Here is a 22,494-nt window from a genome sequence, read left to right on the forward strand (position 1 = left end):
AATTTATGATTTCGTTTTAGCCAAGATTTTTTTAAAGAAATAATTAAAAAGAGATATTTGAAGAAACTCATTTCATTTTGTAAAGCTTAAGACTGTCTTGTTAACGTGTGATAAGTTAAATTATCTTTTGCACGCACTTAGTTTTAGCTTAGCCGTAGTGAAAAAAGGATTGGATAAAATATGGCATCATAATAGTATAAAACCTAGTAATACAGCTTATAAAGTACCTACTACAAAATAAAATTATATAAACTTATTTTTAAGTCTTCCTAAAAGCAAAATTTCTGTTCAGTGCAAATTTGTTGTCCTTAATTTGTCTGGTTCCATACTTTCTATGCCAGGGATCATCATGCCGTTGTTTGTAGACATCGCAGAATGGTCTTATCAGTAGAATGTACAGCAATTCTACGAAACTCAATAAGCTGGCACCCAAAAACAGCCCACCCGTTCCACCTGTTGACACTGAAAAAGTAGCCTTATAATTAAATGCATTAAATACCGAAAAAACTATAAATTATTGAAATTAATACATCCTTACTGAATACTCGGTCCTGGAAAAACTGTAATTATTTTACCTATTCAATCTGCGTAAAATTACGTTTATCAAATCCTTGGGCCGGGGAATTAAGTAGAGCTGAATGTGAAATATGGCAAACAATGCTTTTAAGTTTCTCGTAAATTAAGTACTAGGCGTAGAGTAATGGAGCCGTAACTTACGACGAGTGTAAAAAATATGAGACTGTGTGATGAAACCTTAAATGTGAAAACTTAAATGAAACGCGACTTCTTAAACTAGCTATCAGTCGGAAAGGCAAAGTACGAATGTAAAAATGATCAGAACATACGTTATTGAACTAAACCTAAAATAATACTCAGCTTAAGTATCTACTGTTACAGTTTTTCTGGACATGACCTTGGATTGAAAGTTTCTGTGGGGTACACTAGCGGGTAAACTAAGCTCGGCTGCCTACGCCGTCAGAAAAATTAGACAGATTATTGACGTAGAAACAGCTAGGCTTGTTAACGTTGCGTACTTTCATAGGGTGATGTCTTACGGGATCTTTTTATGGGGCAAAGCTGCTGATATTGAAACTATATTCATATTGCAGAAAAGCGCTGTACGGACATTATAGAAACTTAAATAACGAGATTCTGTCCGTAAAAAATTTAAAGAAATAGGTAGCTTCGCAATATATTTATAACAATATTAGTATGTGTAAGACAAAACATTACTCTTTATAAACGAAAAGTGGATATAAACAACCGCCTTACTCGACATTGACATAAGTTGGTTACATATGCATATCGTTTGCGAAAGGTGGAGAAGTCATTAGTGGGATTAAGTATAGGCTTTAATAATATGATTCCCATTGTAATTTTGGACCTGCTATCGTGGTAACTATACGATTGATGAATTTCTTCAAGGCTGCTTGAAAACAGGCTCCGCTCTCATCTCTCACAAGATAGAAGAGTTAAAAGATTGTAAACTGTAAATTGATGTTGAAAAAGAGCAATCTGCTGAGTTTCTTGCAGGCTCGCGGTGGTAGAGTCACTACAGTCAAACTGACTCGACGTTTCAAAAGTGTTAATAAACGGGGCCTACTTGAAATAAATGAATTTTGCATTTTGAATTTTACTACTTAATTCTGCGTGACAAAGTTAATTCTGCATATATGTCTCGAATTTACTACCTCATACTCACCAACTAAATCCAGTACACCACGTACTACGTTCCGTCTGTACCTCTCACTGGGCAATGAAGACAGCTCTATTTGGACTGTAGAATATTTCAAAACGTTGGGTTCCTTAATATCTTTCACTACTGATATTTCAGCCTCAGTGCATGACGGAAGACAGTCGCAATACAACCCCTTGTGATGAGACCAGCTAGCCTTCAGCACCTAAAGTGTAAGTAAATGTTTACATTTAGTGCATTGTTAAATGGCTTATATAAGAATTAAATTTTTATGAATATTGTAATCGTACGAATGGTTTCAACCTAACCATAATCGTACCTGACTACAGATTCATGCGAACCCGTCAGTAACGTCCCCGATGAGTAAAAATTTTTGTTAGCCTCTCCGGCCAAATGTCAAATTGTCTACAATTTTTGATAACTTAAGTCACGGCCGATGCTATATAAATCAGATCAATCGTGATTGACTAAATAACTTGTGTCAATGTCAATAAAGTTCTATAAAAAAGCAAAAGAAGAAGAAGAAGAATTTTCCACTGACTGATGCCGGTCTTAGAGAAGACTTGACTTATGTACCTATGCGTATAAACCGTTAGCATCTTTATCTAGACTGCCGGATAGATATAAACTTCGCATCTGGACCTTCAAATAACCGAGGCAAATACCGAAATAAAACTGAGATTTGGAGGCTTACAGTTATGTCATCGGCGTGATTATTCATACAAATGACCCCACTGATGTTGCACTTTTCTTCTTCCTGGGTTTTAGGCATAAAAAAATTAGAACAATTGCACAGACGCATCTGTGCTTCTTTTCTGCATTGTACCGTGCACGCCGTGTACGAATAATATGGATAGACTTGCAATGTGTTCTCGTCGATATAACGGCATTTTCTCTTTTCTGGAGATATCATTCTGGCGTCTGCGTCGTTTTCAATATTTCTCACAGTTATAAGACGTCTAAAAAAACACAAAAATTCAATTATTGTTGTAAAAAGCAAAGTAGGTCAGATTTTGTTTTAAGTTTACTCTCATCTTCATCGGCCTATTAATATCCCACTTCTGAGAGGGTCATATGCCAGAGGGATTTCGAGCTGAGACCCGTCACCCTTCGTGGGGCATATTTTAAAGAATACTGTCACATTACAGTTATAACATCAAACAGGACTGCATATCTCGGCTGGAAAAATCCAATAGCTAAGAATTTCATGGCCCTACCCGGAATCATAGTATTGAGATATCCGTAGCTAACCTTTACTCAAATAAGAATAATCTTGCATATTTTCTTTTCTCTAAAGTCGACGAGTTGGTTCCTAGTAGAATATTTCTGTATATAAAAGAAACAAAGGTCCAATCAATTCTACAAACCTATGATTTAAATCGAGCGTTATCGGCAGGACATTTGAATCTAGAGACGTTAAGGATGGCACCTCTTCCTCATTCAAAATGTACACTTTTGCAGGGATCATCATGTAAAACTTTATCACTCCTACTCCAGTAGTTGTGTTGCTTGTCATTTCGTATTTTGGTACATTTTTCTCGCTATAATTTTAAAATTTTCACTTAAAATTAAAAAATTAAATTTGCATTTACGTAAAATTACTAAATTTGTACAAACAATTCCGTTACAAAAAAAAGTTGTATTTTTCCACATACATTGGTATGCAATTTCAAATTCCAAATTTACTAACTAGGTGACCATTATTGGAAGGAATTTTATATAAAATTATAAAAATAGCTTACTAAAATAGCATCGAGATTCAAAAATAAAAATATATTTTACAAAAAACCGGGAAAGTTTCTGGGATGTTCTTATGCTCTGGTAGACTGACCGACTTTACGATGAAAAGGGGATAAAAATTTTACACATGGAATTTTAACCGAGAGATTATTCTACCAACAAAAATATACCCTCGTTGGGTATATTTTTGTTGGTAGAATAATTTAAAAGGTTAATCAGTCAGGTAGGCAGTTGGTTTTACAAAAAATGCCAAAACCATAACAAAACTCCTCTCTTTGTTTACGACTTGAAAACATGTTTTGTTGATAAAAGTGTATGGTAAAAGAGCAAGAAGAAGAAGAAGACTCCCAAAGGGTAAAAATGTCCCTGTCTCTAATGTAGTAGGTACTACCGTCGACGTCTGTTTAATTCCCGACAAAATACTTAAAGCCATTCTATTGCATCAAACAACATTCTGCACAAAAAGAAGAACAATCATTTTAAAACGGGTGATTATGTTGCGCTGTTGTTCAACTAATCATATAAGTTTAAGAAGGGGCAATTATTTTAAAATTACCGACAGATTACCTTCATTTTATTTATATTAATTTCATATAACTATGAAGTTCTTTATTAATATCAAGACATCTATTTGCTCACCTGCCTTGTATAGAGTTAATAGCAAAACACGTCCCAAATTCCGTTTCCATAGGCCTGAAGTAGGCGCAACAGTCAAAACTCTTGTTGTTCCAGGAACAGTTAGACATAACTTCCCGACATGGACTTCGAAGCTAAAATCAGGTCTCTCAACTAATAACACTTATCTATGTGGGTCAGACTTGCACCTACTTCTTAACTAATAGGCTACAAGTACTTCTACCAACATATATAACTTCTATAACATAGGAAGTAGGAGTAAATAATAAAACTATCAATAATCAGATGCTTAAAACCCGGCATAATATACAAGCAAGGAAAATGGGATGAATTTAAGTTAAGTTTCGAAGAATTCCTTTATAGCGTATCATATCTATAATATTTAATAAAAAGCTATTTTGATGACCTAATTGCAAAATATAACATATCCACATAATGATTTAACATTTGGACAAAATCCTTTTTTATCGCACTTCAAGAAAAAAAAACTATTTTCTAAATTGCAGGGTCAAAATTTTTTAAGTTTTTGGGTCTGTAACTTTACAACCATAAGACTTTAATTCAAAATTTCAACTCCTATTTGGCCCTTTTCGGATAGTTCTTGATGAAACCCTCTCTTTACAGTGCTTTAAAAGAAAGCTTTTTCTAAATACGAGTTTGGTCTGTAACTACATTAATAAGAAAAAAGTTTCCTCAAAAACTTTCGTCCCCTGTTTTACCATATGCCAGGAATCGATCTTTTAGTATAAATTCAGAACGCAATGACGTTGGATACTTTGTTTTAAATAGGTATAGGATACAATTTCCCCAGCACGCGTGATGAAAAATTGTGTCTATTTTACTTTATTTTCGTTTCGTTTCTACTCATTTTATTCATTTAAGTTTTCCTTTAATTTGTCTTTATGTTTGTATTTTTTACAATACCATAAGAAATTAATTAATAAATTAATTAATTAATTAATTAAATTAATTTTTTACAATACCATAAGAATAAAATAGAAAAACCATTTATATATTCAACAAACAAGTACCTACTCATATAAAAAGAAAAATTCACAAAAAAAATAATAGGCATAAATATGTAAAATGTCAAATTCTCCTGACGATGTACCTTGCGAAAGATATTTTTAGTGTAAAGTAAAAAGATTGGAGAAATTATAAATTCACCTTACAGGTTCTCCTGATTTTCGGGAAGCACTGCAAATTAAGCTTAATATTGATTGTAAAATCGGTTCAGACGTTTCGACGATTAACCCGAACAAACAGGAAACCGGAAAACATTATTATGCTATCGTTCAGGTAACCAAATTCCGAAGCTTGTTATCGTTTCTTACTTATAGAAACCGGTCTACGAGGTAGTTTTTTAAAATCATAGACAATTTTTTTAATTGACTATTTTTTACCTATTAGTTTCATAGAATAGAATAGAAAAACTTTATTGCATCTTAAATAGTACTTAGTGCTAGGGTGCAAAGAAGGCCTTATCACTAAAAGTGATCTTTTAAAGGCAACCTGAGCGTGCAAAGCCGATAAAAAAAATATTCATATTACAAACAGACAAGAAAAAGTTATGTTAGACAACGCAGGTATTTCGAACATAGCACGCACAAATTTCTTGACCAACCTTCATTAAAAAGTTGTGTAACGATTAACCAACATTCTCAATATGTGTATTTTGCTATTACGACTAGCGAAGACTTACCAAACTGGCATAGTATGTTAAATTATTACTAAAACATTCTTCCAATGGGTCAGTGGCACCACAATACTCAGAAGTATAGTATGTAACACCTTTAAAGTAAGATATTTCTTTTAGAACCTCTTCCATATTAAAATCATGATCCGGTCCCCACAAACTGAAAATCACAGTCTGTTTAAAATTAAATATTTAAATAAATAAATATACTACGACCATACACACAAAGTAAGCGTAGCTTGTGTTATGGGTGACTGATGAATATTTTTATGAATAATAGACATAAAATACTTATAATATACAGATGAACACCCAGACACTGAAAAACATTCATGTTCATCTCACAAACATTTTCCAGTCGTGGGAATCGAACCCACGGCCTTTGACTCAGAAAGCAGGGTCGCTGCAAACTGCGCCAATGGGCCGTCAAATTAGTTTGTACCTACATTTTATCTATAAATCAACAAGACTTATGGCTCGGACTCCGCACATAGACAAAAAAGAATAAATATTATTATTTGATCACGCACTTTGGACTTTTCGGAGGTACGTGCGTTTTTATTTGAGGAATTAAATATCATTTGCTTAAAGGTAAAGGAAACCATAGTGTCGAAACCTGCATGTTTAATAGTTGTCCATTATGATCTAAAGGGCGTATGAACTCTTGATACCAATACGCACTTGGTCTGCGTGGTGGACTACGGCCTAAACTCACACATTCACACACTCACACGGTCTAAATTGTGAGAGGAGAACCGTGCCCGAATGGGCTGGTAATTGCAACCTTCATACAATTGATTTATATAGCTAAAATTGAATTTTCCTTACCTGTCTGAAATATTTTCTATGCGTAATGAGTTGTCGTTTTCACAAACGGCGACTGATGGGAACTGCGTGTTCCAATCCTTATATGTTGTCTCCACGACGAAAGATATTGGGTTATTTTGGAAGGCTCGGTACTGAGCCTTTATCAAAAGTGACGACCCATACCAAGAAAGGATGACAAAGCAGAGCCAAAATAACCTAAATTGAAATCTTTGAGATTAACTTTACAAGAAATCTTAGTTTAAATACTAAAAGCTTGGTAACATCTCTGAATAATTATCAACTCTAAAAGTTTTCTTGTACCTATTTTTTACCGTAGGTTGGTACACGCTATATAATGGAATATATGTACTATGTGTAATTGAGTTGTCGCAATTTCAAATCAATTCTTTTTTTTTTATTTGATTTGGTTTTTAATAAAAATGTAATAAACGGGCCTTTTTTTGGAATAAATTTGTAATGCTTTATCTTTTCAGTACGCTTCATCTTATTCCTGTCGTAATCTATATCGTATTTTATGCATACAACTTAAAAAAACAGTTTCAACGTTTCACATCTGCCAGGCATGGCGGGCTGGCGTGACGACTCACACATTTTTTATCCTCACCTTTCTATCCAGTGTCTTTTGAGATCGCCAATGAATCTAAATCCATGTATGGATGTAGTTTCTGGCAAACTTTTTATACCTTGCCACCATATTTCGAAATAATGATTGCTACGTTCCATATTCTTCATTTGATTTATATCAGTTTTAAAAAAACGAGATTTATTCTTCACTTTCAAGTAAGCGAAGTAAGATACCAAATGATTATTATATAATTAGTTTAGTGTTATTTTAAGGTCACCTTATACCTTCTACCTACACTGTACACACATTAGTCATCAACTTTCATGTCTAAATTGTATCTATAGAATCTATGGGTAGGTAAGTTGAAACTCGAAAGGGTCTAATTTTTGTAACACGAAATAATGAAGTGGCGCTATCACCAAGCTATACCGAAATTTATACCTCTATCCATTTTGCCGATAACCATTTTTGTAGTAAATTGTGGAACCGTCGCAGGTGGCACGCTTTTGTGCGCTACTAATTCATGTAGATTTTATCAGATTTGGTACGAGAAATCGAATAGGTTTATTGTATCTATTCGAACATATCATAGGTAATGATTATAAAATATTTATTTCTTGATAATAAATATTTTAGGTTATGATTACAAAATAACCTTTGAGTAATTATTTGAAGTAGAGCTGCCTATATATATATATATATATATATATTAAGTATATACGGATTCTCCTCCTATGATAGAGAAGGCCTGGATTTAGTCCAAATCTAGCTATGATTATTTAAACAATATCTTAACACATACGTACATTCGTTTTTGTTGCTTTTGTCCGTCAGTCTTTGGAAGGCTGGACGGGTTCGAAATGAAATTCACAGGGAGTTAAAGGATAACAGTGAGAGTAACAGAGGCCCTAAGGGTTAAGGAATAAAGTTGTATAAGAAAATGTACTTATGTTATGTTTAGTTGTGATAAAATGAGAGATTAAATAGTTTGTGTTATTTATTTATTTTCTCCTGGTACAACAAGAACGTTAAATCAATTTTATAATTTTATAGTTAAATCGCTATAACAGCTTAACAGCTCAAATGGAAAAGATCTGCGTTACCTGCGATCGAAATCGTTCTACATGCGCACATACTGCGCAAAGCAATCATTTCCGCGTGTGCAATGGATTATAGCAGTTTGCAGATCCACGGAGTTCGCAAACTTAGATACCCACAGTAAGATAACAGAGTAAGAGTTACTTAGAACCACACAAAGGATTAGTTAGGAGTTCCTTGTCTCCATTGAGTAGAACCGCCTAGCTCGTTCCAGTAGATCGGTCGATACCGGCTGATATGATCAAAGTTTCCAGATGTCTCACTGTCTATGCGTTTCTCTTGCTGACGTCGACTGTTGATTTCTCGGAAAAGTTTCACAGTGTAGAAGTAAATGAATTCGAGGACGGAAACGAAACTGAATCCCGTTACAAATCCACACGTTGAGCCAATATTACCTGAAAAAATTATACCATCATCAACATCCCAAGCCAATTAATGTCCTACTACGTACTTACTCACACATGCCTACTCTTTCATAGGAGAGAGGGAAAAAAGGCATAGAGCATGCTGTTGCATGGTCGACTGCAGGTCATTCGTTCGATCCCGGATTGGGCCAAAGAGAAGCATTTGGTTTTACTATCAAGAAATTCTTAGAAAAAGTAGGTACCAGAATGATGTTTGGACAATGGCAGTGATTCACTCCTGTGCCTCTTAGAGCACGTTAAGCTGGTCGTGTTGCAGTGGCCGTCCCATCGGACTATGAGAGTGAAAGAATACTTGGAGAGAACACCTGTATATGCACACACACTTGTGCCTCATATCTGCCGCATGGTTGAAAAACCTCTCCGGAGATTGATCATGGCCGATCTCGATCTTCGAATTATTAATAGGAGGACCTCCGAAGCAAGGAATAACAAAAGTCAATTATTCACTAACTCTGTACTTACTAACTTTATAGCTATTGGCCTAAACGAATTGATTTTGTCTTAGCTCTAACGAAAAAAATTTAAGTGATATCAAAATGACCACGATATAAGCTCATAATAATCAATAAGTACCCACCCAACCCATCCGTGTGACAAGTGTGAACTGTGAAACCCCGTGTGAACCCAAACACACGAAATAAAAATATTGTTATGTATTTTTGTCCATATATCTATTTGTCTGAGCTTATCTTCGGAACGGGACAATAAGAAAATTTTGATGCGACTTTAAAGAGGCAAGTAGAGGATTACGAAAGTTTGAGAACGTGGTCTGCATCTTCATTGCCTATAATAGTCCACCGGAGGGTAGACGGGTTGGTGATAGCAGTAAATGAGTAGTAAAACAGAGGATTCTGATGCCCGTTCTCCGTTATATTCCCATATTATGACCGTGTCGTCTGACACCCGCGGGAATAGGAGGTGGTGGCAAATGCATTCTGATCCGTCACGATTCGGCACTGTGGTAACTTTTATTCCGAAAACCTGACCTTAAGGGGTTAAATTACAGCTATAAAATTGTGTGAAAGTCCTACAATTTTCAAAATGAGTTAGGTTTGTTTGAAGGAAATCGCGCACAAGAATTTTCCTACTTAGTAGGAAAATTCTTGTGCGCGTTCATCTAACAACTATTTAAGACAAAAAACAAACTCACTGATCAGATCGAACCATTTCATTATAATGTTTTGCCCGTAACAATCGGCAACTTCTCTCGCATACTTCACGTGCACAATGGATGTTCCGGTGAAATTCGCGCCTTGTCTGTAACAAAATAACTTATAACATTTCATTTGCGAGTATTCCTATAACTTTGAAATAAAATAAACCTGTTTATGGTGAATATGCATTTTGATTTTACTTATATTCAAGTATAAGAAGTCAAGTAGTATAGCTCAGTTGTACCGGCACCTCGTACTTCTTGGAGTTATGTGCATCTTTAATTTTAGCAAATAAAATATAACTTGCTTTAACGGTGACGAAAAACATCACAAGGAAACCTGCATGCCTCTGGAGTCTAGAGTTCTCCGCAATGTTAGCAAAAGCGTGTGAAGTTTACCAATCAGCGCAAGTTTCCCAGCGTGGTGGAATACGCCCTAAACCCATCTCATTCTGAGTGGAGACCAGTGCCCTGCAGTGGGCCGGTAATAGGTAGAAATGATGATGGTGGTGATGGTATATTTAGATAGATATATATAATGTAAGATATTAGATATTCATAGTTATTAATAATGACAGATAGATAAAAGATAAAGAGAGAGAAAAAAATGATGCGGGCGCTAAAATGAAACAAATAGTTACCCTATTTGTTTCATTTTAGCGCCCGCCGTTTAAAGTTGATAAGCTGTACAAAGAAAGTAACTGCAGTGAAAACGGACCCACAAAACCTCCACAAATCAAGGCGGAAAAGACTAATAATAAAACACAAAATTAAGAACACTCAGAATCCTCAGCCAGCCCTTATTGCATGCAGCGAATTGTCTCCAAAAACAGTTAAAACGCCCCGCGCACGTCTCATTTCACAACCGCGTAAAGTTGCCATCTCACATATTTTTCCATTTTATGGTAATCGTTTAGAACATATATGGAATTAAGTGACTAACCGCCTTATCGAGAAACACTACTTAAAGTGGTGTGGTTTTAGATGCTTCAATATTAGTCGTGAACACGGTTTCTGTGTGTTCTTAATACTGTGTAATAAAAGAAGCAGCACTGAGACAACCAATGAGAACTCAAAAACTACGTCAGACGCAAAACTTTTTTAATAACTTCATGTAAGTATCGTGTTTATATCCTCTTTGTTGTTTATAAGAAAGAAATACTTTATACTGAAGGTTGTTTCCCATGGCAAACTGCCTGGCAACGCAAACAATCTAATTGAACTGACGTTCCATAAAAAGTATGGTGTATATTGTAAAAATACAGGTGTGAGCCATTACGTATTATTGGAGATAAATGGTTGAGAAATAGTAACAAAATGGCCACGAATAAAAAGGCCGGTTTTACAACGACTGATTTCGAAGTGTTTGGAAAGGTTCAGGGTGTTTATTTTCGGAAGCACACTCAAAAGAGAGCCACGGAACTCGGTCTGAAAGGATGGGTGATGAATACAGCTCAAGGCACTGTCTTTGGACAATTGCAAGGCCAGCAGGATGCGATTGAAGATATGAAGTTATGGCTGCAGAATGTAGGGAGCCCTAAGTGCAAAATCGAAAAAGCAGCTTTTAGAAACGAGGGACCTGTAAGCAGTTGCGCTTTTAGGACCTTCGAAATTCGACGTTAACATGGTCTTTTTTAAATATTTTTTTATATTTTATAAGTAAATTTTGAAGTATCAATGTTGGTTTTATTATTTAACCCTTTATGGTTTTGCTTTGTATTTATGTTTGTATGTACGTAAGGGTCGATGTTGATACATCGACGCGGGATTGAGCCGCCATCGCCATGCCATCGACAATTAAATAAATAAATAAATGTAAATAAATATACTACGACAATACACACACCGCCACCTAGTCCCATAGTAAGTGTAGCTTGTGTTATGGGTACTAAGATAACTGATGAATATTTTTATGAATAATATACATAAATATTTATAATATACATATGTACACCCAGACACTGAACAACATTCATGTTCTTCACACAATCATTTTCCAGTTGTGGGAATCGAACCCACGGCCTTGGACTCAGAAAGCAGGGTCGCTGCCCACTGCGCCAATCGGCCGTCAAAGACCTGCCTTTTATTTGAATCGATCTGAGAGCATTCAACCTGTTGTGTGTTGTAACTTTGTATTTGAATTAGTTTGTGTAAACTTCTTTCTATTTAATATTTTTACAGGTTCCTTATTAAATATCCTTATGCACTCTTATACAATATTTTGTAATTCGGATACACGGTGTCGTAGTACTATTCGATATACCTACCACGCATAATTATTTTTAAAAACGATTTCAAGTTTTACTTTTCTGTGTCGGGATAGCAAATACTGAGTGATAGCCTAACAGTTATTTTGGCTTCCTTTTTGTTATGTGCGTTTATGATTGGGGGCAGGATAGCATCGTGAGGCGTCATAACCGTATGCAGTAGATATACCTGACGGCCGATTGGCGCAGTTTGCAGCGACCCTGCTCTCTGAGTCCAAGGTCGTGGGTTCGATTCCCACAACTGGAAAATGTTTGTGTGATGAGCATGAATGTTTTTCAGTGTCTGGGTGTTTATATGTATATTATAAGTATTTATGTATTATATTCATAAAAATATTCAACAGCTATCTTAGTACCCATAACACAAGTTACGCTTACTTTGGGGCTAGGTGGCGATGTGTGTATTGTCGTAGTATATTTATTTATTATTATTATTATTATACCAATCCACACTTGGCCAGCTTGGTGGAAATCGACCTAATTCCATAAGACCATTATGAGAGGTAGTCCGCTTTCAGAATAAGGTTTCTCTCCTCTCTACTCAGTACACTTTAGTGGACTGGTATTGCTTTGAATAGTACCAAATACTTACAACCATTGCACTCTGTCGTTTGTTTTAACAGTGTTGAGATATTCTGGATACATTTTATTACTGGTAAAATCATAATTATAAGCTGTCTTTGAGCAGCTTGGGTAACACATTGGGCAAGGTATTCCCCCTCCAACCATATCCAGTTCCAACTCAGGTGGTATTGGGTCTACATCAGGTCTAACTGTTAAAGATTGAACTGAAACCAAAACGTGAGATATAATTTAAAATACATACTCTGATATTATTGCTACTCGCCACAATAAAAATTTTCTATTTTATTACAATTGAAATCAAATAAGTCCGAAGTTGATCGATTTAATCGGGGTAGTGCAATAATAAAACTTTTTACAAAAAGTGCATTTGTGTTTCTTAAAAATAGTGAACGGAATAAAACTAAATTGGATAGGAATCTTATTAGAAAACGATTGGTATGAATTGTTTAGGTGGTTCTCAACGAGTGTATAAGTATGCATACGAGAATTTGCGTCCAGTGCCATAGAGCTAAAAGTAGGAATGCACATAGTGTACTACACTATACAATCCTACCTACCGTATATATATTGTACTAGCTGTTGCCCGCCACTGCGTTCGGTTTTGTTTTTGTTTCAAAGCATATTTTTAAGTCGTGTATTGTTGTAAAAAAAACGGGTGTAGTTTTTAAAAATAACTTATTTAATTAAGTTCTTTAATACTTAATTTTTTTTTACTCGCGATAATTTCTACATTAAATGTCCGATTGGAAAGTATTCGACAGCTATGTAAATACTCTTGATGATAAAACTATTTATTTGAATAAGAATTAATACTGTGGTACTAACGTAACGCTTTGTTTCTACTTATCTAATAAAATTGCTATTGCAACCTCGTGAACTTTTTTGAAGTAATAATGAGTAATAGTGAGTATCATCACCAGTTTTCTCAGTTCACACCAAGCAGAAAAAAAAATTGGCATAATTATGCTAAATTTAGTTAGTTTATTGTTATTTACTTAAGGATCTCCTATTTTTTGAACTTATTAACTTTCTTTTGGCGAAGAAATGTTTCAAACCAGACCATTACTTTCGGAGTCCATTGGTACAGGTGTTCAATATTATTGTAACCAAAATCCACTTACCGGATTGCAAATTAAAAAAAAAATGCAAATCTACTTCTTTAAAAAGTCTGCGAAGTTTAAGAAAACTATCCTTACCATGATACATTTTTAAGCACGGAACATCCCGCATGTCGCAAGTTCTCTTATTTACCATCTTGGGCATGTTAAACGGAGTACATTTACACTTGGCTAATAGAAACAGCATTCTGCACTTCAGCAAGCAGTCGCTATAGGTATAAAACGGCAGATACGATGACTCGTCATAGAATAAACAACGTCTTAGTTTCACAGGTACGTGCTGGATGTCACGTGATGCCTCCGTAAAGCTGGCTGTGACTAGAGCAGTCATCTGCACAAATTATATTTTTCTATAATACCCTTTACTCAGCTAAGCAAGTTTAACGACCCTGGCGCATTTGCGAGCGCTATGGTTCTAAGTTGGAGGCCAGGGGCAATTTATTGAATTTTTAATTCTTCTTTACGTGTGTTTGTCACTTAATTCTTCTAAAGGCGGACCGATTTGAATGGAATCGTGTGTATATTTTATTTCATTGGTCCCGGTAGGTGGCACCTAAATTCAAATTCAAAATTTCTTTATTCATGTAGGCCTATCACAGACACTTATGAAGCGTTCATACATATATGCTTACGTAATTGTAAGGGGGTGGTGATAACTTCGTTCGCCAACTTAAACCTAAAGCTACGAGGGTTCCAAACACGCCCTAGTCTAAGAAGAGCCCAGAACGATCAATATATAAACTTGGATCACGCGAATCGCTTCGTGAAAAATTTAAACAAATAGGTATTCTTACTTTGCTTCGCAATATATCTATAAAAATATAGTCTTTGTGAGATTAAATATTGCTCTTTATAAACAAAAAGCTGAAATTAACAATCGACTTACCAGAAATGGACATATATTAGTGATATTTGCATATCGTCTCTGAAAGGTGCAGAACTCCTTTGTGGGGTTGAGTATACGCTTTTACAACATGATTCCTAAGAAAATACTTGACCTACCAATGCATACATTTAAAAAATGTGTAAAAACACATCTAGTACAGCGAGGTTACTATACATTTGATGAATTCCTCAATGACAAGGTAGATTGGAAGCAGCCAGCCTCGCTCTCATCTCCCGCAAGATAGAAAAATGATTGTAAACGTTGATGTTCGAAGAAGAGCAACTACTGAGTTTCTTGCCGGCTCTTCTCGGTAGAATCTGCTTTCCGAACCGGTGGTAGAGTCACTACAAACATACATAATTGACGTTTCAAATTTTTTTTATTTTTATTTTAAACAAACTAACCGGGTAATTTATAAATAAAAATATTCAGAGACTTCACATTTGGTAATTTGTTATAAATAATTGCTCTTAGTGAATTTTTTAATTTTGTGTAGCCTAGTAAACAACACAACGAGTTTATTTTCGTTTTTTATTTTAATATTCTTACAGTCCATTTTCTTTTTAAATTTTGTTATATTTTTATGGACATAATTTAAATTAAATTGTATTTCAAATATGCCTCTTTACAGGATCCGTTAATTATACTTATTAAAAAAAAAATAGTATGCTGTAACTTTGCGTATGCTCTATCTAGGTTGCTCTTTACATACTTAGTTTTAAAAGGCAATGAGAAATGGTGATAAGTTATCTGTGGGCTTCTTCTTAGACAAGCGTTCGTTTGGAGCCCATAATTCTGGAATTACCATCACCCCAAAGTCAGTTACCCTGAGCATCCGCGTAACAGGTAATGGGAAATATCGAAGAGTTGACCTCTTTTTGCCCACGCGGCATCAACCTCAAACAACAATTAATTTTTATTATGTAGATTATACCTGCATATTTGGGCTTATAATTTGCATGGAAAAGCTTCCACTTGGCGCGTCAGGGAAATCGTAGGCGTCTGAGAATTGTAACTGAAAATAAAAGTCAATATCAAAATTCATTTTCTGTGATATTGTATATACCATAGTATTATAAATACTATTACTTTATATTGTCTCTTTTGGAAGATCATAGACGTCTTGTAGTAGTTACCTACTACAACTGAGCTATGAAGATTTTAAAACTTCTTTGCTCTTTCCACACCAGCAAGGAACTGAGAAGATACTCTTTTCAAACCTCATCCTTTTACTATTCAACAATTATCTAATTATTTTTTTTCGCATAACGAATGGTCGGATTTTAAAAATCACAAAAAAAAGACATTTGAAAAATCATTCACATTTGCACCTATTTAACGACAACGAAATAATAGCACAGGTGGCAGGCGGGCAGCGCGATGCGGTTAGTCGCGGTAAATTATGAAACCGAAGAAATGGAAACGGGAAACTTATCCGAAGCTTTACACGGACAAATTCACGGGGAACCGCTAGTGTTTGCATCGAAGTTTAGACAAACTAGTTACTAGAGCAAAAAAAAGGTCAATTGGTCAATTTTACTCTGTATTTAAAGTATTACGATACTCGTATAACAAGAACACTTTCGCCTTTATAGATAGTTATGTACTCATATCGTAAACACTGACCTCTTTTATTATCACTGTAGGGCTATGATGAGCATCACGAGAGAGTTATATCTACACATTATCTCGTCAATCTCTATATAAAAATACGAGTAACGGGTAGAGATAGTTATCTCTCTCTCTCTCTCTTTATCTCTCTCTAAAATCTCATCTCGTGGTGCGCATGCTAGCCCTACTGGACAGTATGGAGAGAAGATGTGTGGACTAAGATGAAGAGAACCATCACTGTGTATGAAAAAAAATATTTTCTCAAAAAGCGGTTATGGTATCGCCCCGGTTGCAAGCTTTATTTTAAAGACGACAAAAGTTAAGTATAAGCAAGAAAAGAAAAATCACGAAAAGGTAAATATTAAAAATTATATAATATTAACCTCCACTCCACTATATTACCCCCGAGAATTCAAATTCAAATTCAAATTCATTTATTTCAAGTAGGCCTACTTTATAAGCACTTTTGAAACGTCAAGTAGGTATGTATATTTGTAGTGACTCTACCACCGGTTCGAAAAGCAGATTCTACCGAGAAGAGCCGGCAAGAAACTCAGTAGTTGATCTTTTTTAGAAGAGAGAGAAGTTTTATCATTATCATCATCATAATCATAAAGGCCGGTAATGGGTTGATACCCATGGCCACTGGAGACCCGTGCCCACTGCAGGGCGCGGGTCTCCTCTCGCAATTGCGGGTTGATAGACTTCACACTCAGGCATGCAGGTTCCCCCCTCACGATGTTTTCCTACACCGTTAAGGCATCTGATATTTAATTGCTTTAACGTAAGTCGCGCATAACTCCAGACAATTTGGAGGTGCATGCCGGAAATCAAGGGCGGTCCGTCAGGAAATCCAAAGACTAGACTTAGCCTAGTACTTATATAAGGCTAAGTTACAAAATTAACCAAATTCATATAATTCTCGTTGGACAGACTGCTGTTACTCTGTTTTTGACTCCAATTGATGGATGCCATTTCGGCGCTATTTCGGCGCTTAATTTACTAATAATTATTTCGAATTAGTTCTTGAATTATGGATATATGGATTATTCGCGTCAGTTATGGACTAGATTTCAGCTTAGTAGTAAATCTGAAATGTAGTCCTTCTTTGATGGTAATAATAAAGGTCATTGGTCGTTTAATATCTCTTACCAGTGCTCCTTGGACAGGCATGTTGTAGTAAAAGTCATCGCTTTCGTTAAGCTTCATCAAAACTTTTAAACCTTGGTCGAAATCAAAATTCGATTTATTACCGTATTTATACATATCCAGGCTGCGGGATCCATTGTTTTTACTAAAATGTAAGTTATTCAAATAGTTAGTTATTTAACATAACCTAAAACTAGGTTCCTAACATAAGATTTAGCTGTACGTTAGGTTATAACATATAGCAATGGGTATATAATTGCTGAGAAGTAGGTCGGCCTCTGACTTTAGGATCAGGAAGAAAGGCTACTGACAACGTCTGCTGTCTGTGGTATTGCATAACTGCGATAATAAGTTATTGGGCTTTACTATACATACAACAAATAAGAATTTAAGACTAGCTATTAAATAAATGTAATGAAATAAAATATGTAATTTGTTAAAATATGTATAAATTTAATAATGTTATGTGTAGCTTAATTATGTGAATGAATGTAATATTTATTTCTTTAAAAGTTGTTTGTTTTTGGAGTTTTATGTTAAAAATATCTGAGTACTATCCAGGAGTTATGGAACTTGACGTTGTTTGCCCCGTATCTTGGACACAGGTTAAGAAGTCGGTTCTGGTTATTGTCACTAAAATGTCATTAAAATCGTAAAAGTCCACCAACAACTAAGAAAGCGCCTATGATACACCTATGAGAGTGTACTACTATAGTGCCCAGCAGTGGAACATTTATAGGCTGAGGATGAAGATGATGGATGACTGAATGTTTTATATAATTAAGTAATTGCTTAATAACATAGCATTAGTTGTAACTCCAAGTCAATAGTTTTTAAAAAGCCACTGACAAATAATCATTCCCTTTCAATTTTTAACATTATTATACTAGTCCCTTTCGTTCGATACCCAAATTGAGGGAGTTAAGAAAAAAAATGTAATTCGCCATTTGTATTGGCGGCCATTTTGGATTTGACATTTATCATAATGTATAATATTGTACTAGTTAAGTTGATTCTACAAGCCCTTTCATTTGATATCCTTATTGCTGAGAACACTCCCGACTAATTCACCTTTCGGACAAAAATAATAGCAATCAAAATCAGCCATTTTAGAGCTAAGATGCCAATGAAACACACAAACACACACACCCAGTCGTTTTTTTTTGCTGAGGGGATAAAAAATACTAACATATAGGTATATAAACAATTCTTACTCTTCAAAAGTGGTATCAGACTGTCGCAAATAGTTAAAAGTGCAACAATAGCCATTCATAGTAAGTCGGAAGTCGAAGAGTTGGCTACAGTTTTCAGTGACTTCGTTCCAGGCGCATCTCATTAGCAAGTCTTCACATCTTGGTGTTAACTGGTAAAGATATTATTCTTAGATAAAGGTATATTTATTTCTTGCTTGCTTGCTTGCTTGCAACAACTAACAGCAGCTTGGGGTATCATAGTTCCAGATTATAAAGTTCATTGTATTTATTGTGAAATAATAATTGCCGTTAACAGAAATAACGTCGTGCAATTCGCACATTGCCAAATAATAGCTAGACACTATAATCCTAGCGCGGAGAGCTAGAAGGTATTTCATAAGTTTAAACAATTTATTGCTCCTAAATTAATCGATGCTTGTATAACTGAGTAATAATAACAAAGACAGCATTAACTGACTTATTGGTTACATGGACTGCGTCGTTGATTTAATGACTAATTTAGTGGCTAGCATGTTCGATTATAGATAACAAAAGTGTGCCACCCAAACGCATACCAAAAAATTCATTCAAATCGGTCCAACCGTTTAGGAGTTAAGTGACATACAAGAAATATACGCACACAAGAAATATATATACTCATGCTCCCAGTTTTAACCACGCTTGGAGAGTGGTTAAAACTGTCGAAAAGATAAACCATTATATTATCATCTCCCCCTGGAGAAAATATGGCCTGCCCATGCTAGCCTTCCCATAATAGGTTAATACGCACATTTCGCAGAAGTTCATTGACATCATAATCGCCCAGAGCACGATGTAATTTCATCGCCTGCACTTGCTTATCATCAATTGACTGCTGATTGTACAACCAACCGAGGCCATGGAGTAAAGATAGCATTCCCTTTTCTGTGTAATTCTTATTACGCTCCTCTTGCAACCTATTATGGGATAACATAAATAAGAACCAGTGTGGAAATATTGTTTGACTTTGTTAATTTAACTTGGTTAAAGCTAAGGCTTTAAACAAGTAAAATTAAAAAATGTTTCGTCCGTTAATGTACCTGAGTCTTAAAAACTATTTTTCTATGAATTCCTGGCATCATAAAAAGCGCCTGCTTGGCGTACTATTCTATACTATTCTATATTTGTAAGTATGGTAAAATGTGCTCTCCTTTTCTTATTCAATTTACCATCTCATGATTTTGGATTAGATTGATCGGTAGTCGGAGGATTAAATTACTTGATAGATTTAAAGGTGTTCATTGAATTCAAGCTATAGTTAACGTTATTTCTCTTAGTTTTATAGATCGATTTCATTTTGGTATATAAATCAAACTTTCGCCTAAAGTTTAAGTTTTATAGAATATGAAAGATGAACTTACAATTTTCGAGCCAGCTCTGTAACAGCTCTCTTACTAATTCTGTTGTTTGTACAAATGCCCACTGCGGGAAAGATGATTTTGCTGACGGAAACTCCTTCTGGCATTTGTGTAGTCACCAGAGGAGATTCGTAGTACCGGCTGAAGGTTATCCATACCAAGGACACGGAACATATTAATGCACTAATCATTGTTATTATCCAAATCACTCTGGAACCAGTATTAATACATTATTTATCCCATATTAAAACTTAACAGTTCTTAAAACTTCCACAGCCAGAATAAAAAAATCAGTACAACACGAGACTCGTAAGGTTCATTTTATTTTTACATTATATTGATTCGATACCCGAAAACAACTTTTTAATTGCAAGCGTGCAAATCTGACAGGCATCAAGTCTAAACAAAGAAAGAAAATATAACTACTTTATTGAACATCAAGAACACTACAAGATGAATAAACAAACAAGTAGCTAAACAGTTGTTAATTGGCGGTTCTTACGATCGCTTTGAAACTCTACCAAGCTAACAAGGTTCAGAGGATACCTATTTGGACGTTCGTTCGGTAACTAAAATTATATATCTACTAGCTATTGCCCGCGACTTCACCTGCGTTTGATTTTGTTTTTTGATGTGGCAATAAATTTAGTTATAGTTCTAAAAAAAATTAAAGTATTCAGTATCGCTAAGCCTTAAAAGAGGGGTTTGCTGCTGTCCGCTGAGGTTTTCTGTCCTGTATCTACAATCACATTCATCAGATCTACACAAAGTTTAACACATTATAACCTCTATAGTACAAAAATAATTATTTAAATCGGTTATAATTTGTCCGAGTTATGGTGTTAAATCGTCAAACACTTTCATCCCCTCTCCCAAAGTAACCAAGCTTAATGTGGGGATAAAAAGTATCCTATATTACTTCTAACACTTCCAAGAATATATGTACAAATTTTCGTGGGATCGATTAAGTAGTTTTGCGTGAGAGCGTAACAAACAAACTTACATTGACATTTATAATATAACTAAACTACCTGGGTCAGTTGTCGAGCGATAAATTGTGATCAAAATGCAGTTATCATCAAACAATAAATACACTGCAGCGTTAGTTAACCCAAATACTCATATTAACTACGGCTTGGTTAACCAATCCCTCTATCGGAATTCTTATTTCGAAACTGTTTACAATTAATTGGCCAATTCACTAATTTGAATATTGATCACCGTTTCAAAAACTAGGGTTAACAGCAATTTAATACGTCTCTTTATGCAAGATTGCAATACTATTTAGAATAATTTCCATTTCCGAAGGTTCAGATCAAGTTATGTAGAGTAAAGTATATACGAGTAGTTATATAAAATGATGAGTAAAACAGAAAGAGAAACTAGTTCCTACTTACTAGTTCAAATTTGTATTCAAAACTAATCAGTCATTGCAAGTGTAAGTTGGAGGATAAATTAAAATCATCATCATCTTATGTTCCATGACGTAACAATGTCTGGTTTTAAGTACCTACGTTATGTAACTAATAATCATAATAAGGCAGGTCTGAAAGCATCGGGACTTGCTTCTAAAACAAGCCTGAGCAACATTGGTCTAAACGAGTTAAAGTGAACCTGCTATCCAGTAGTATACTTTCACAAATAATACCTTTCAAACCATGATGTATCTTCAACTATGTGCTTAAGGCCGCATATGGATGACTCTGCGCAATATTCTTTGCTAACCGTCTTGATACTTTGCTTCAATTTTTCTAATTTACTCGGTGTTGACACTTTACGTTGGAGGCGACGGCGATAAGCGTGCACATAAGGTGAATGATGAGAGTTGGACTCCATTGTTTGCTATCACGGCAAACAATAAAGAAGACCTTTTCTAGCGTTCTATTAACTTTGATCAATAGCGTGTGGTGACGGTAGATCAGAATACAGTTGTCTTCCTGAGCCTGTCATATGTGATAACAAAGGGAATATAACGGAGAACGTGTGTGTTACTTTTATCATAAACTACGATGATTAGTCCAGCAGTGGACTCTTGGGAAGATTAACTTGGAGTGTATGGTTCGGTATGGTTTCACTGTCGACTTTTCTAAAATCTATCATGAGCAATGGCAGGCTGGCAGGTACTTAAATGCCGCTTGTTAAATATTCTATTAAATGATAAGATCGAACGTTGATGGCGGTTAAATACTGTGATTGATCGATTCTTCGAAGGTTTGTCCTACCCATTGATTTGAAAAACAAACACAGGGACATTTTATTTATGATTTTGATCAAGAGCTCAAGAATGAACAATAAGTGTTAGTATTTAATAATAAAGCTGAAAAGTTTTTTATGTTTCAGCGTATTCTGACAAAGTACCTATGAATCGTAGTACCTATGGGTTTTAAGCCGTAGCCCACCACGCTGGTCAAGTGCGGAGTGGTAGACTACAAACGCCTTTGCCATTATTTA

The 22,494-nt window shown here is 35.2% G+C and overlaps 2 protein-coding genes across 2 annotated transcripts; one reads left to right on the forward strand and one right to left on the reverse strand.

Annotated features, from left to right (window-relative positions):
* Positions 1-259: 259 nt before the first annotated feature.
* Positions 260-21,879, reverse strand: LOC120628796. Its single transcript, XM_039897416.1, has 15 exons — positions 21,692-21,879; positions 20,047-20,253; positions 19,437-19,602; positions 15,628-15,708; positions 13,886-14,138; positions 12,697-12,892; positions 9,835-9,941; positions 8,450-8,654; positions 6,597-6,794; positions 5,775-5,928; positions 4,076-4,206; positions 3,064-3,237; positions 2,391-2,511; positions 1,703-1,901; positions 260-462 (listed from the first exon to the last, which is right to left on the reverse strand). Exons 1-15 carry the CDS (start codon positions 21,877-21,879, stop codon positions 260-262), a joined length of 2,583 nt encoding a protein of 860 aa, XP_039753350.1.
* Positions 11,050-11,460, forward strand: LOC120628854 (acylphosphatase-1-like). Its single transcript, XM_039897495.1, has one exon. The coding sequence runs from the start codon at positions 11,155-11,157 to the stop codon at positions 11,458-11,460; it is 306 nt and encodes a 101-aa protein (XP_039753429.1). The 5' UTR covers positions 11,050-11,154.
* Positions 21,880-22,494: the final 615 nt, after the last annotated feature.

This window comes from Pararge aegeria, chromosome 13 (assembly GCF_905163445.1).
Source record: "Pararge aegeria chromosome 13, ilParAegt1.1, whole genome shotgun sequence".
NCBI classification, from domain to species: domain Eukaryota; kingdom Metazoa; phylum Arthropoda; class Insecta; order Lepidoptera; family Nymphalidae; genus Pararge; species Pararge aegeria.

What these genes read in the sequence shown, in the direction of transcription:
- LOC120628854 (XM_039897495.1), top strand. Translation starts at nt 11,155, where the DNA reads ATGGCCACGAATAAAAAGGCCGGTTTTACAACGACTGATTTCGAAGTG.
- LOC120628796 (XM_039897416.1), bottom strand. Translation starts at nt 21,879, where the DNA reads ATGGAGTCCAACTCTCATCATTCACCTTATGTGCACGCTTATCGCCGT. An exon ending in ACAGAGCTGGCTCGAAAATT is followed by an intron (nt 19,603 to 20,046) that starts GTAAGTTCATCT and finishes ATCCCATAATAG; the next exon opens with GTTGCAAGAGGAGCGTAATA. An exon ending in ACGCTCGATTTAAATCATAG is followed by an intron (nt 2,512 to 3,063) that starts GTTTGTAGAATT and finishes GGTACAATGCAG; the next exon opens with AAAAGAAGCACAGATGCGTC.